Below are 17,537 nucleotides of genomic sequence, written 5' to 3'. Positions count from 1 at the left end.
ATATCTTTTTAAGTAAAAATTATCCATTTTCCCAATTATTCTTCTGAGATAAAGCAGGCATTTGATTAAAATGGAAACTGATACATTAGATCACTTACAGAGTCTGTGGAAACACTAAACTACTGTTCACCTCCTACTCAATCAGGGCTTGGAGTGTGATATGCGTAGAAGGGAGTGTGTAAAATGACACAGTTTGAAAATCAACCAAACGAAGAGCATATTGGATCTTTGTGGAAAAAAATTTCGGAGAAAAAGTACACTATGGAAGGCAGTGTTGAGGACAAGAAAACTTTCATAATTATGAACTTTATTTTTATTTACTATGCCAACATTTTCAGGAAAGAGACTTTACATCCAGTTTTTATAACTCATTTTACAAGCAAATTCTACTATACAGTATTTACTCTGGTTTTTAAAATCAATGGGGAAAACAATACTGCAGGTATTAGAGACTGTGGTGTTTTTGTTTTTGGTTAGTAATGACTTAGAGACTTCAAATTTGTAGGGTCAGTATTATTTTGTTATGGTGACTCTCTAACGAGGAAAGTGGGTAGCTTTTCCCCAACACAGTTAAAATATATGATGTAGCTTTAATTAATAGCATAGTTGTAGATTGGCACCCACAATCATCATCATTTATCCAAGTGTATTCTTTCAAATTGCTGCAGCAGAAAAACTGAAGGGAGGTGTGGAAAGAAAATTAGAAAATATAATTCAGGCATCAGAATGAAGAAAAATAGCAAGGCCATCATCCTCAAGGAAAAACACCAGGGATTTGTATTACAGCTATAATTAATTTTCAAATGTGTGCATAGGCATGCAAATATAACCACCCGAACTAATGCATAAATATGAAAACTACTGTGTAACAGGAAGAGTAAACGGAAACTATGCTGCAGTCTTACTGAACTTCGTTGCAAGTCTAGTTGGTGACTCCAAATTACATCGTCAGTGCCCCAGAGACCAGGAAACCATCATGACAACTCTGCTCAGAAACTGAAAAGTGTACTTCTGTGTCTGTAACAACCATCTATGCTACAGGAAGACCAGAAGTGACAGCTATGGTGGTGGGGGGGGGGATCATGTTCTCTTTGACACACTGAGTAAAATACTTAAGGGTACCATGAAACATTCAAAGAACTTAGTGCTTTAATGAGTAAAGTGACATGCTGAGGATATAATTCTGTGAAAGGCTGTACTTCAAACAGCAACAATTACAGAGAAATTCATTTCAACAAAGAAAGCCACGCCCAAGAGGCATTTTGATATTTCAGGCACAACTCCAAGCAATTAAGCTTATTTAAAGTGCAAGTCTGATACCTTCTCTCATTATTCAGATTTTACTTGTTAAAATACTTACTAAGTTCCCTAACATCTATATAAATACAATGAACAGTAGTCTAGATGCCTGAAAATATTGCACAAATTAAAATGAGACTCCAAAAGAAAAATGCTAGAGGGTCTCAGTTATTAGAAACATTCTAAATGATATAACTATATAATCCTTTGTTTAATGCCTTAAAATCATCTGCACCTGTACTGATTACTCCTTAGGCCAAGCTTTCTCTAACGAATCTGATATACATCCATCCCATCAACAGCCGAATGTCTAATTCTACATGCTCTATTACTTTTCTCACTCACAAATGTGAAACTTAACCAACCCCCACAAAACTTTTTCTTCAGGATTTATAATTCATATACTGCAGCCATCTTCACCAAAATCACAAGAACTCAGAAAAAAGGCGATCTGAGTTTTACGTAGAGGAGGATTTGGCACAGAGTTGACTTACAGAAGCACTAAACAGAGATCAAGCCAAATCTGAGAGTGATCCCTGATTATTCAGGTGAGTTACATCCTCACCTCATTTCTGACTTAATTGCCATGGAGCAGTTTTAAAAGAACTATTCATGCAGTTTTTAAAAGCAAACTGCAGGCAAAACTTGTTTTGTACAAGCATCCTAGATTTTTTTCTCTTAAATATATTATACTTCATTATTACATTGCTGAGCCAAGACTGTGGCTCAACAAAAGCGCAGAGAAGTTGATAAACTGATGGGTTAATATTTCTATAAATTCACCAGGAAGAAAATATAGAGCAGGAAAAAGACTGGAATAAACAAATTGCAGGAGTCAACATTTTTATATAAAAGCTATTTCCCTCAGACTAGGGAGTCAAAAATAAAGTGAAAGTTTTGAACTTTTCCCTTAAAGGACTACTTGTAAATAATGTTTCACAAGAGTCTACACCAACTTCTAAACAAACCAAAAACCAATTCATCAATGTTTACCTTAGGAAAATATAGTGCAATGACATCCCATCTGCAATATATGAGATCAGTTATCTTTCTCCTTCAAGATGACACACCACATGTACCCACTTATAGCTGCCAGCCATCACTTCCTGTCTCTAGGAAGAAAGAAGAGCTTTGCTGATATGTCTGAGTACTTTACACTAACAATATCTGGACTATGTGAAAATCTTTCTGAACTTTAGTGTTTCTCTGACAAAAGTGCTGCTGAATGAGACTCTGGTACTAGATTTGAGTTGCTCACCAGTTACCAATCCAAGAATGATTTTTATATCCAGTGAATGGCAGATTCACTTGAATGGTCTTGTCTTTTGGGAGGTTTAAGGGAAGACTGCATCAAAACGACAGTAAACAGCTCTTTCAAAATTTCCACTAAAGCACTTGCTGTTGTTTTTCTTAAAAAGGGCAATTTCACCAGTGAACATTTTTAAAATGAAATCCTTAGAATTCTAAGTGACTAAGTTTTTGGTCATAATCCCTTATGATACATTTTTGGTCAGCTGATTACAACAAAAGTTGACTTTGTAAAGGCTATCTGTCTGAAAAACATTAATTCTAATTAAAGCAGCAACAGGTGAACAGCCTCAAGATGACATGATTTGGGAGAACAGAGGGCAAATTTACTGAACCATCTGATGAGTGGCCTGCAGCATGATTGGGTTAGACCATATGGTCCCTTGGCGGTTCCCCAGCTACCTTCCTAGAACATTAGGATCACCTTTAATACCTTTTAATAAAATACAATGTCCCTCTCCAATTATATTTTTCATCCCAAATCTACTTCTCAAGAAACAGCCATTCAAACACACTAACATAAAAGGGAAACCTGGAAAACTCTTAAAAAAAAAAAATTAAGAATTTCAGCTTTCTCAAGATAGTCGTACTTAAGTTTATAATTATTCTCAAAATATTTTAACTGTTTTGCTATAGAAAATAGTTTTAATCCTTCTCTGTGGGGTATTTATAACTCATCAAAGTTTGTGCAAACATTTCAAGTCCATTATTCCAGTCTTCAGATATTAGCAGAAAGTCAATAAATATAAATATCATAATAAAGACTTAATTAAAATATAAGCTGTGGAACCTTAAAACAGCTCTCATGGATCCAGAAGCCTATAGGATTCAAAACAACTACCAGGAAAACTCTAGCACCAACAACACATGTTACAAAATGAATACACCTTCAGGTATAGGCTTCAAGATGTAATCCAAGCTTTCCAAAATCTATGGAATAACAAAATCAAATACAAATGGTGTGTGTCTGTCTGTGTATGTGTGCGCACGCACGCACGCAAAACAAGATACTAAAGCAACATATAATTGGTCTTTATATCACATGAAACATTTTTAGCCAGCAGAGTTTGGTAAATAAATAAATACTGAGACTAACTGGCTAATCCTAGAAGGAAAAACAAAACTTACATAGACTTCCCATTAAAAGCCTGATCTCTTTTATTCATCACAAAGCTTTTGCATAGACCTTTTAAATACACAAATCACTGGCCAGAATTTTACTTATAGTCTACCACCTTCAATTATCACCATATCTTTAACAGTAACCATACTCACAGGAGGGACAAGTGAAAAAGGGTGAGGCTCTAAGAACCACATTTAATACAGACCTTAAAAGGACTAAATGAGCAAAAAGCACGTTTCTTGCCTGCTAAGTGGAATATTATGAAGATGGATAACATGATTAGAGCCTTCAGTAGGCCTCTGAAATGGGTAAGCAAACTTTTGTGTTTACCTGAGACAAATATGCTCAAATGCCGTGTACTTCAACCAGGATATAAAATGGAAGAGCCAAACTATTAGAAGCTTCCACATTTTAATTTTAAGATTTGCAAGCTTTCAATGGAACCTCCATCACAGTAGCAAACTGCACATAAAGCTATTACAGAACAGATTGTTTTAAAAAAAAACAAATTGGCAGGTGATGGCTATGCACTTAATGTATCTTTGGTTTAGGAAGACGGGAGTATCGATTAGAGGCCAAACAATCCCCAGAATTCAAATTGCCATTCAGATTCTGCATGATTTCTTTTCTTCTTGTTAGAGGCCTTGGGATGCTTGTCTTGGCCTGGAAGTTTTGAGGCTCTAGTTGGGAGCTGCTTATTTGTTTTTGTCTAAAAGAGCCAGAAGGGGGGCGGAGCTTAGATGCTTTTGGATTTGGATTACTTGCAAGATTTGTTTGACTAGATGTTGGCTGAAGTTTTGATGAATTCCATGGTGTGGTTACTGATGACTTTTTATAAATGGGATTTCTACTTGGAGATGATTCAGAAACTGGAGGAGGTACCAAAGAATTTGAGATGGATTGCTTAAAGAGCGGTAAGGACTTGGGCTGGGATGTGTAGCCCTCCAGTGAAGACTGATTTCTTCCAACTCTCTTAGTCTGGTCTACTGTACTTGACTGGGGAAGCGTCTGAAGGGAAGCAGGTACAAATTGCATGTCACTAATTTGATTATTTGCCGAATGATAAGGCTCTTGAGCATTCGTGGTCATGTTCAAGTTTGCTTCAGAAGGTGTACTCTTCACCACATCCTCAGCGAATTGTGGGCTTGAAGAAAAAGGCCGGTCTTCCAGATCACAGCTGCTTTCTTGTTGTAAGCCGTGCGTAAAGCTTTCATCCAGATGTGCCACACTCTGCTGTACGCCCTGGACGGTGCACTCATTGTGGGCCTCGATATGCTGCGGCTTTATTAGTTTTCCCTGGGCGTGGTCTGTGGGTCTGGGAAGGCTGCTGGAAGGCTGTAGTACTTGAGGCTATTAAAATTAAAAACAACATTAAGCAACAATTCATTTTATAAATGCCACTCAGAATTTATGTAAGTTCCAATTAGGCTGTGTTGATACTTATGTATTAATATGAGAAGTATGTGGGGTTTTTTAATAGAAAAATAAACTGTAATATTCAAGTGAATTAATGAAACACATACAAGAGTGATAATGCAAACAAAAAATGATACAGGCAGTAAACACTAAACAAGATTTAAAATCAAACAGGGGAAAAGAAAAATCTTAAAGTACGTATTTATTGTACAAAAAAAGATTTCCTGCCTTGATTCATTAAGTATTTAAAACTTTGTATGTGATATAGCTTGACAGAATCATTTCTATAGCACTCTGCTTTAATCTTCAAAAAGCACAGATAAAACCTGTGACCATTCAGAATATTACCCATTTTAAAGACTTTTTATTTTTTAAAGGAAAGCTATACAACACTTTAATTTATCACATTTGGCTAGAGAAGTATTAATTTAAAAGTGTCAAGGTGCTGTACTTCTATCAAGAATTGAAAATACAAGCAGATAAACAAGGTTTAGATTGATCATATTCTCTGTTGATGTGAAATTCTAATTACTCAAAAACGGGTCAATACACTTAGTTAATACTAAGCTACCTTTAACATTCTCGTTGAAAAGTTTCAGAATAAAATGTTTTCACAGCTTATTTGTTCTGTCTCACTGCCATATGAGGGATCAAGTAAGGTTCTGGTAAATGGAAAACAGTTACCCTGTCCAGACTGAACATTCATTTAAGATTTAAAACAATTACCCTTTTGAATAACAACTGAGAGTAAAACAAATGTGAAATTACCTGTTAACTTGAACTAAAGTTGAGAAGCCTACAGTAACAAAATTCTTTAGGCCAATATGCCTCACACACACTTCTCTGGAGCTCACTGTGTGATTACATTCTACATAAATCAAGAGAAACATGCAACTTCTATTACTCTTGGGCAGTCAGTAAAGAAATATGAAACTTAAAGTTATCTTTCAATGGCCCAGATAGTTAGAGTATATGGGGCAAAGCCTATAGGTCATATCCTATTACAAGGGAGGTTGTTATCAATGTATAAACACAATACACATCATTTTCTACTAAATAATGTGGATTGAAAATATAAAAATGTTTGCCAAAGGGCTCTGAAACATAGACTTTAAAGGGTCAGCTTTAACTAATAAAATAATTTTTTTGCTACACTAATGCACAAATAAATCTACATAGTATCTCTAATTTCTCCAACCAAAGGGGCAAATCTATTTATACTACATCATTCATGTTTTGTCACTTTTTTATCTCCTTGGCCAGTACTAGATGATGGCCGCTCGGACCAAGAGTCAGGCAAATTATGGCAGGGTTAAGATGATTGTGAGCAAAGTTTAATGACTTGTAGAAGGATAAATGGCCAGGATGATGTAGGGCCAACTGGCTATTTTAAAAAACAGTAAAATCAAGATATTAACTACTCAAAATTAATATAGAATATTACATTAAACTCTTATTTTAGGATATTAAAACTAATTAGCAATCTCAGTTTCTGCTTCAAGCTAAATGTCCTAAACTTTAAAGTCCAGTGGGCATTTTCACAATAAATCACCACAGAGATGAATAAACTGTCCTTCAAGAAGGAAGGTACTAAAATCACCAGGTAATGACAATTAGTTGGGATTCCCTAGGGAAAAAAAAAGACAGTGCCAATCATCATACATTTTAGAAAGATTAGTAAAAATATAGAGCAGGACCATATTAAGCAAACCAAAAACTACCAAAAGGGGAAAAGGCAACTAAAGAAGGCAAAGGTGCAACATCAAATGGTTGACTAAAATGGAGATTTACTTTCCCTCTTTACCTCTCTTCAAAACCTTCAAAAGTATCAAAAGATATTCTAATCTTGAGTTAAAAATCATAAAGCAACTTAAGACATTTAAAAATATCATAACAGGGCGCCTGGGTGGCTCAGTTGGTTGAGCGACTGCCTTCGGCTCAGGTCATGATCCCGGACTTCCAGGATCGAGTCCCGCATCGGGCTCCCAGCTCCTTGGGGAGTCTGCTTCTCCCTCTGACCTTCTCCTCTCTCATGCTCTCTCTCTCAAATAAATAAATTTAAAAAAAATTCTTTAAAAAAAATATCATAACAATTTAAAAATGACTTTACTATAATATGCCTATTGCTAGTAAGAAAAAAAGGTATAAATATCTATCGGGTCAAAGCATTAAAAAGGTATGATTTCCTAATTAAGTAATAAATTTTTCATTAAGATAACCTCCACAAAAGGGGCACTGTGAACTGTAGATAAATTATCCACTTGCACTGATTATAGTAGTCCCCCCCTTATCTGCAAGAATATGTTCCAAAACCTCCAGTGGATGCCTGAAACTGCAGAGAGTAATGAATCCTATATATACTATGCTTTTCCCTATATATACTTACCTACAATAAAGTTTAATTTATAATTTGGGAACAGTAAGGGATTAACAAAAACTACTAATAATAAGAGAACAATTATAACAATAACTGTAATAAAAGTTATGTGAATTGTGGTCTCAAAATATCTTACTGTACTGTGTTCACCCTTCTTGTGATATGAGATGATAAAAGGTAAATGATGTAGGAGTTGTGACATAGCATTAAGACTACTATTGATCTTCTGACGATATGTCCGAAGGAAAATCATCTGTTTCCAGATGGCAGTCAACAGCAAGTAACCGAAACCACACAAACTACAGAAACCAAAACCGTGGATAAGGTGGGGGGACTACTGTACTTTGATTACCCAACTGACTACTGCTTATCACAGAACTAAATGGAAGTACAGTAGGAAGATGTGCTGCATGTATTAAATGCAATAAAGCTCCATATCAAATATTGAAAAACTAGGAAATAATCAGGTTTTTAAAAATAATAAAATTTTGAGTCTTCTGAGAGGAGTTAGGATGAACAGTTATACAAAGATGCCTATCACTTAAAGTGAATAAATCAATGGTTTCTAAGTGCTTTATAAATAATGCAGATTTTGTAGTTTTAGTAAACGTTAATTTTAGTGCTGTGATCTAATTTCCCTATCCCCAAATAAATGCCGTGATTTATTATTATTTGGAAACTAGTTTGGAAATCAATTCCACTACCATAAGAAGAAAGTCTCTCAAAGAAGATAAAGAAAGGACTACAGTGAGGACCAAAAAAATGACTTCTCCTGAAGGTGGATGACTGTGTAGAACTGCTTGCCCACTAAAGACTGAATTGTCACTAGTTACCTGCTGGTGACTTAAGAAACAAGTGCCTCTTAACCTCTAGTAAATAAAGCAAAGATGCATTCTGATAGCTTGTTGCTTGAGGCAGAGTTTCCCCCAAATTCTAAAGTCTCAACTGTATTAACATAAAGTCAAGATATTAATAATTCTTCTGCCCACATTCATTACTGCTTCTATGCTCTCAGACACCTTTAGAATATATTCTAAATAAATAAGATCTCATATTCTCAGAGATAATAAGACTAGTAGGAAGTAACATCAAAGACCATTCATTTTTTAAAGGTCTACAATATATCGTGCATTGTACTAGGTATAGAAAAATATGGAGCCGAATACAATACACTATTCCTGCAGGAGCTAGAGACCTAGTGAGGGAGATGGGTAAACAGATGATGACACCATGTCTCAAGCATAACAACATATGAGAACAAAAAGGAAAAATATGCCTGATTGTAGAGGTCATAGAAGGCATACAAGAGTTACAAATAATCTGAACTGAGTTTTAAGATGAGTTAAGAGTTTGCTGAGTAGACAAGAAGGGAAGAACCTTCAGGGTAAAGAGTCAGTACATGCTAAGCACAAAGGCAAAAAAAGAATATGCTAAGTTCTAGTAACTTCAAACTGTTAGACCGAATTTGGAGATCACAGTGTTGGTGGGAACGCATAGGCAAGGACCAGCTCATAAAGAAACTCATATCAGGCTAAGTGGTTACGACTTTATGCAACAGATGATGGCAGACACTGATAAATTTTAAACGGAGGAATCATAAGATCCAATGTGTATTTTACAATGTTATTTTAGTAGAATTAGTGAGTAACATACAGGAAGGGTGGTTGTAAGGAGCATGCTGTAACAGCCAAGATGATAAATTAGAAGGGTCTTAAATTAATATACTTCATGAAAGCAAAACTAGAAAGGATTGAAAGATTTTTTTAAAGGTGGTCAGGTAAGCAGCTGTTTGAAAGGAATTCAGGATGAGTTACAGGTTTCCTCCTTTGGAGATGGATGATGAGGTACTAATCTGTATCCAAAAAAAGTTGCCCACCAGCCCATTCATTTCATAGCCTCAGCAGTCCAAAAGACTCAAAAGGAATCCTAGCACCTACTTGGGGGGTGGGGCAGACTTTAGGAAACACCCTGTAGTCACAAATAAGTATAGCATTAGAACTCCATCCTTGCTACTTACAGAATGGTTGGTTATTGAAGCTTCAAAATGTGAATGTATCCCCAGACTTGACGAGCTAAGTGCTTCTAAGACTCAGTAAGTTCATATCTTAATTTAGTTAGGTCCATAAACCTTATCAGCACACCATTCTGAGAATTCTCAGAAGCAACAGTTATAGGTATCAAGGTCAAGAGTGTCAGAGGCACTACTGAGTACCTGTGCAAGCAACTGGTAGGATCTTCAATGATAATTTTAAATGTCTGTTTGGGGCTGCTTACAAAGATAACCAGAGATTTGAGCTCCTTACAGGAATGTACCATGCTTTGTTGTTCTTGTAGTTGGTATTCCTAGTATTTGGCACACAGTAAGGATTAAATATATATTTTCTAGATAAATTAACAAATAAATGAAATTAGTAAGCGGTATATTCCAAAAATTGCTTCTTTGGTAATAAATAATCAAAATGATAGTTCCCTCTTAGGTTAGTGATACAGCACTAATAACCAAATAAAAACAAGTTTAAAAAAAAACACTGATGAGGAGGCGAACCATAAGAGACTATGTACTCTGAAAAACAACCTGAGGGTTTTGAAGGGTCAGGGGTGGGAGGTTGGGGCAACCTGAGGGTTTTGAAGGGTCAGGGGTGGGAGGTTGGGGGAACAGGTGGTGGGTAATGGGGAGGGCACGTTTTGCATGGAGCACTGGGTGTTGTGCAAAAAGAATGAATACTGTTACACTGAAAAAATAAATAAAATGAAAAAAAAAAAGAATATAATAAAGAATTCACTTTATTTTACCCCCCCCCCAAAAAAAAAAAAACACTGATGAAAAAGAAATCTTATAGCAGAAAAAAAAGTTTTCTCTAAATAAATTTGGGATTAGCATAATGATTAATGTTTAGAAGGGCTGCAGGAAGAATTATAATTTAACTAGGACATAGCAACTCTCATGACCTACTAGCCAAGCTACAAATATTTTTTACCTGGAGATCGATCGACATTTCTGCATGAATTAAGTTAGGAAAACTGTCTTAACAAGAATTCAACTATTTTCCATTTCTTATCCTAATAATTAAATATGACTATACATGTAAAACATGTAGCATAGGATCTGTTAGCACATCAAAAGTGCTCAATAAATGTCACCGATGATTATTAAAAGGTGTGAGAATGATGAATTCAAGCTATGGTCCTTTTATAACTGGGTTTTGGAAAAAAAGGGGGGCAAGTTCTATAGCAGTATAATAAACTAGTTGCTATAGAATAAGAGCTTTCTAGGCTTCAAATAAGTAATTCAGTAATGTCCATTATATTGAAGTGTTTTAAATCCATAGCAGGCATATCTGATATGATACAGAAATCAAGGTTCCTCAAACAGAGCTAGGACATGAAAGGCACTTCAGAGTATAGAAAGAATTTATACATGACTATATGGAGGAGCTAGTACAATACAATACTGATTCACTTAGCTTTCGGAATCAGACTGATCTGGGTTTGAGTTCTGACTCCATCACTTACTACTGGTGCTGGGTAAATTATCTTACTACTCTGGGATGGAATTTCATAACTTATAAAATGAAGATAATAGCAGTATTTACACTTCACTGAATTGTTGTAAATAATAAATGATAACATGCATACCAAAGTGCTTAGTATAATGCCTGACACATTATAAATATTTGAGAAATGCTACATTCTGGGCTCTGAGAGAACAGCATTTCCCTTCTTCCAAGGGTAAACAGTCAAACACAGTTCGCATGTAAGCTTGCATATGTGATCTCTAATTATCCCAAGAGCCTCAGTGGAAAGCACTGTCTTATTTTTGTAGATGAGTAAACTGAGATTAAAAGAAATTAAGAAACATATTGAAATTCACATACTTGAGTAAATAGTAAAGCCAGAATTTGAAGTGACAGAGAATTTAAAATGCAGCACTAAAACTTTATTAATTCCAATGAGTTCACAGACTTTCAGAATATGCAGTAAAGCAGGATGAGTATTTTAAAAACTTAATGGACAAATTCAATACCAACATTCAGGTACTAACATTCCTGGATAATATCCTATGTCTTTCTCAGCTGATCTATCCTACACAAGATAAGTCCCAGACACCAAATTCAAGCCACACTATGCAGCAGTTATTTTGGGGTGAAAAATGTTTCCAAGTGACCTACTGGAGGAGATACATTGAACAAAAGGAAAGGCAAATTAGCATTCATAACTGAGAAAAACTTCATCTTCACTCTTTCTCATCATTTCAAAGATTTCTAGTATTAGCATAAGAAAAAATACTCAAGCAGTTTCTGTAAACATTTTGTTCTAGAATTACCAATGATAAGATGCCAGCTAGAAACGTCAAATCCTGAGAAAAATACGTCTAAGTGTGTAAGGTAGAAAGCAGGAAATGTTCTAAAGCATAATAATGCTACTGCATAGCAGATATAGGAATTACTTAAAATTATTTTCTCAGTACATACAAGTTTATTATTATTATTACTAAATACATTTTAAAGGCTAAAAGGAAGATGGAAATGGAGCCATCTGTAACATGCCTGTATTTTCATGCAGGCTCTGACATGCATCATGCAGATTGGAAAAAAAACAAAAACAGAAAGTGACTATGAGGAAGGTGGTAGGAAAAAATCTGAAATTGTACTGTACCACGCTTTGTCAGAGAAGTAATGGACTAACTTCTCAACTCCTTGCCAATAGCATAATGGGAGAGCAGAGACAAGAAAAAGACAGGACAATGGTGTCAGAGACCACACACAACACCAAGGAATTGCCATGACTGGGTATCGCAGCCAACAGTATTTGCTTAGCTTTTGTTGTGTTTTTCTAGGCAATATTATTTAGTATATTTATGTGAAATGAAAACATTTTAAATAAATTTAAACCTCCCTGCTAAAGAGGTTTGCAAGTTAATATAAATATTCATAACCACAGAACAGTATATGTAAAACTTCTCACACTTAAAAGAAATCATTTGAAGAATCTTACCAAATAAAATATTGGAAGGGTTTTGACAATTTAATACTCATGCTCCAAAGATCTAAAAAGGTTTAGCCACATGTACTCCCTTACAAACCAAGTAGAAATTATTTCTTTAATAATTTCAGAAAGCCTTGCACATTATAAACTAAATACAATTTAATATTAGTTTACTTTTATTACTACTGTTGCATTAAAGACCAATTAAAGTATAATCTGATCTTCATGTATGTCTGTCTTAAATATGATGTTCTAAATTAAAAGCGAGGCTCCACATATCACTAAAAAGATGGAAGACATGACTGGATTCCTAGTATAACTAGATATGAAGAATTTTGCTCTGTAATTCACATGAACCCAATCACCACTTCCAAAGTTTTCTGGAAACCAGGAATGCTCTTTTTCCTCTAGATCTCAGAATGGTATCTCTAGATCTCAGGGAATTTAGAAAAGATAACTGATTGACAAGTAGAAGTTATATATAAACAAATTCTGAGACAAGGAGTTCAATGGCTTTTCTAAGATGATCAGTTAACTTACTTAAAAACTATCAAACTGATTAATATTGACTTAAGTAATAAGGATTTATGACCCAGGCACAATCAGTGTGAGATGCTTAATTTTCATGGGTCTTTATCTCTAAAACACAGAACCCATTAGCATTTAACCTCTGGGACTCAGAATAGCTCAGAAAACAAAACTAAACATCATAAATAGTACTACTCCATTGCTGTGACCAATATGCATGGCATATTTATCCAGAGTACAATTTTGCAGGCATTATGGTACAACAGATATGGCTAACAATTCCACAATCTACAGAGCAGGTTGTTATAAAAGTCTTATGCAGAAAACAGCAATTGCTGTGTTTCTCATAATTACAAAGTGCCCAGAGAAACTGGTTTATGGGACAGCCTCCTGGACCATGAGTTTAATGCACATTTCTAGTCAATTAACCAATGACTAATAGCATTTGAAATTAGCTACAAAAATGGACAGAGTATCATATTCTGTATTATTTGTTCAGTTTCTCAGTTATCCTACTTTCCATTTCACTGAAAATATTTTATTTTTATGAAAAGTCACTCCCAGAGCTAATTTCTCATTAAAGCACTGAAGTTAACGCTACCCTTACATATAAAACTGATTAAAGTCACATGGTGGAGCCAATCATATTGAGCCACATTAACGTACACCTTATGAACATGTTTGGCAGTTCAACAGTACATATCAAGTGCTTCTAGAAAGTGCACACAGCCTTTGATTAAGCAACATCCTACTAGAAATCTACCTAAGAGAGATGGTGATACTGATCTATACACAAGGATAAACGGCATTGCAAGCATACCTCTATTTAATAGAGAAAAATGGAAACAACATCAATGCCCAACAATAGGAAAAGATTATAGTATAGCCACATAATAATAATATCATGTACCCATTAAAATGATGCTTTCAAGAAATATTACTGTTAACAAAAATGTTCATATGATAGTATGTGAAAAAAGGCAAAACCAAAAATTAAGAAAATATGAGAGTATTATGTGTTTCAAGAGAAAGTACTATTTCATTCAACTTTTATCTGAATTTTAAATACACTTACATGTGTGCTGGGCTGTTAAGTAAATAGTTTCATTTAGTAAATACATACTGGATTGTGAAATAAAATGAATTTTAAGTGTCATTTGCTTGTGAAACATCCTCAGAGGCTTATAAGAGAAGGAGGAGGATATATGACAATGTAAAATTCTGGGTGGAAAAGTTAGTTATTATAATATAAATTTAGAAATCAGGCAATACTAATGCTACATCAAGAAACTGTTAAGCTATTAAGACAAGTAGATGCACTTATGTTATTTTTGTTGTTTAAAAACAGTTTTTGTCTCACCTTAAGTTACTGCACATTAAAGGTAAAAGTTGAGAAGATTTCTAAATTCTTCCAATCAAGGTGTTAAAGAGCAAATTTAATAGTTTTTTTAGGCATGACAAGAAATAGGTATTACTTCAAAATATACTTTTTGAAAAGTCAAGGTATTCCTAAAAGTATATGCTCTGGCAAGAAGTGCTACTTGAGAATACCATAAGGGCTTTTTACTTGTCAAAAGCAATTAGTTTTGTTAAATTTTCCTACTATGAAGTAGGTTATCTATCATTCCTAATTTTATACAGTTGGAAATCAAAAAGACGAAACTAGTATTAGTTAAGTCAATTTGGACAAAAGCTGAAATCAGGACAAGAAGACCCCTTCTACATCCAAAGGTAGCTATTTTTAACCCAGAGAAAAATTTAATTTGAAACTGGGAGACAAGCATTATCAAGTTGAGACTAGTAATAAACTCAAGAAAAGAAATGGAAGTCAAAATTTCCTAAGATAAAAATATATAAAGACCAGGATTTTCCTTTTTTCTCCATTTTTCTAGAGTTATTCTTAAATTCAGCAAGAACATCCTTGGCCAATGCAGCTTTCCTGAGTGACCAGAGCTAAACACTCCCTGTAAATGTTAATTATTTCATTCTCCACATATCCAGAACAGGTTATCTCATTAAGCTGGAAGGTCTACTATTCCTATAAATTAAAAAACAAAAACAAAACCTTAGTGAAGCTTGCCTGACTTTTGCCTTTAAAAGAAAAGTCAGTTCACTTATGTTGATGTTCAAGATGGCCTCAAAAAAGAACTTATTAATGAAACATTATAATAAAGGAGAACTCTCTCAACTACCTACCATCACTTACAGAATTAACCTCTCCAAAACTCAGCCCTAGGAATCACATACTAACTAAACATGGAAACAAATATTATTTAACTAAATACAGGTTTAGTGTAGAAGAGGGAGATCTATTCCAAAACACTATGAAAACCACTGGACTCCGTACCTTTCTTTTCTATATATTTTTTGAAGATTTTATTTATTTATTTGAGAGGGAGAGTGTGTGCTTGAGCACACACAAATGGAGGGAGGTGCAGAGGGAAAAAGAGAAGCAGGCTCCCCACTGAGTAGGGAGCCTGATGTGGGACTCAATCCCAGTACCTGGAGATTATGACCTGAGCCTAAGGCAGATGCTAAACCAACTGGGTCACCCAGGTGTCCCTTTCCTATTTTAGAAAAATTCAAAATATTCTTTAAAAAACTAAAATTCTATATTTTAGATAATTTATACATAATTCTATATTTTATAATCCATAAAATTCTTTATTTTAGAGAAATTTAAAATATTCTTTAAAATATTAAAATAATGTTAATTTTATTAATAAACTCCTTTAGCTGTTCTCAGGGTAAATCCAAAATAGTGTAGTAGTTTAGAACATATTTTTCCTCTAAAGGAACCTCCCCCACTCAGTAAGAGATATCAACAAGTCATGAACTAGTCATGTACTATCACTTTCCACCAACAGGGTCCTACAAGTCTCAGTGATCAAGTTCCAGGGCCAGTTCTCTTAGCTATATAAGCCGTGAGAATATACGTACTACCTTCTGACACGTGGCTAACACATCCAAACTCTAGAGAACCAAAACTTTCTCCTTACTAATTAGAAGATGAGAAGAAGAAATGTTTGATCTATAAAAGCCAGAAAAAAAGATCCTGATAGTGTTACAGACAGTGCTTCTTTATAGTTGGGAAATGAACAAGGCAGCTCTAACCCAAGAGGAAAGAAGGAAGAAACATTTAAAAATGGAGGGCCAATGACCTAAGGGAGGGACGAGAAAATTCTAAAACTACACAAATAAAAAGCTAATGAAATGAGCATTTCTGAGACACATGTTTTCAAAATAAATGTAAATTTTTGTTTGCAATATGGAATAATTAACCTTAAACTTCACTTCCACATTATAACTAGCTAAAGGGAAGGAGAATGAGGGAGAAGAATGGTAGGGAAAGAAGACAGGAACTAAAAGGGAGCTACAGTAAATTCAAGGCAGGGATGTTAATCTGAGGTAAATCTGTCAAACCATGCAAATTACTAGCTGTAAGTCTAAAAATATATTATTATGTTACACCTGCCCTTTGAAAGTCAGATTAGTTTACTAGAGTTTTAAAGTAATTTCTTATGTGCTAGGAATACTTAAATAGAGGAGAAAGGAAAGAGAAGTATTTGAAGACAAAGAAGTAAAAAGGAGGCCTACAAAGGGGGAGGGGATGGAAAAGGAAGAAGAGGAGGAGGAGGAAGAATCTCTCTTCTCATTGCTTCCACTAAACAAATTAACTTGCTACTAAATAATCTGACATAAAAACCTATACAAACTTTCTGTTCTATTTTCTTTTAAACCAAAAAACAAAAGGGAAGCAGAGGCATAATAGCCAAAAAATATACCTCAAACCTTATCTCAAATTCATACTGATACCTCATTATTTTGCCTAATTCAATAAATGAATTTTTATTTGAATAAATCACATTTCTTAACTTTAGCTGCTTAAAACTATGGGACCTCTGATATTTCATACAGATAAAGATAATTTATTAAAAAATGATCTGAATCAAAAATCAGGGTAATTCCATGCAGGAGCCATAAAAGTGACTGATTGACAATATTAATTACCTTTTCACTAGTATTAGCTTTTTTGGGTGACTTTTCAAAAAAGATAAAATATAACCAACTTACCAGGTGTACTTAAGTATATAATATAAAATAATAAACACTGTTTTGGAAAGCAGAGTCAATGTAAACAAAAAATCTTTTAAGTCAAACAATTACTAAAATCATTAGAAATGTTAGTAAACCATGCATATTCAAGAGCCATTTTCTTTTGTACTGTAAAGCAGCTGATGAATTACAAAAACGTATTAGCTGTTAAAAAAAAAAACACCTGAAATTAGATTAAAAAGATTTCTTTTAGATGACAGTGAAATGCAATCAAAGCTTCTTGATTAAGAAATATTTAAAGAAATGTGCAATGGTCTAGTAAGCCTGCTCCCTCAAACAGTATGCATCTGTCCATATCATTACAGATAGTGTATATATTTTTGACATAACTAGATAAAAAATTTTGTTATTCATAGATCTCAAGGTCACAAAAAAAGAAAATAC

General features: G+C 34.4%; 1 protein-coding gene across 9 annotated transcripts in view; it reads right to left on the bottom strand.

The window, feature by feature from the left end:
- Positions 1 to 286: 286 nt before the first annotated feature.
- The window catches only part of CCSER2 (coiled-coil serine rich protein 2), a 200,079-nt gene continuing 182,828 nt past the window's right edge, over positions 287 to 17,537 (bottom strand). For 5 of the 9 annotated variants that reach the window (XM_046026970.1, XM_046026969.1, XM_046026968.1 and 2 more), the window contains one exon: positions 287 to 5,080. In XM_046026970.1, the coding sequence (XP_045882926.1) occupies positions 4,262 to 5,080 (819 nt within the window). In that variant the 3' untranslated portion in view covers positions 287 to 4,261. Of the gene's footprint in view, positions 5,081 to 12,179; positions 12,220 to 17,537 lie in introns of all 9 variants that reach the window. The other 4 variants (XM_046026971.1, XM_046026973.1, XM_046026972.1 and 1 more) reach the window with 2 other exon arrangements.

Source organism: Meles meles, chromosome 13, assembly GCF_922984935.1.
Source record: "Meles meles chromosome 13, mMelMel3.1 paternal haplotype, whole genome shotgun sequence".
Taxonomy (NCBI): Eukaryota; Metazoa; Chordata; class Mammalia; order Carnivora; family Mustelidae; genus Meles; species Meles meles.
The sequence above is the reverse complement of the archived record's forward strand: the minus strand, read 5'-3'. Positions and strand labels throughout refer to the sequence as shown.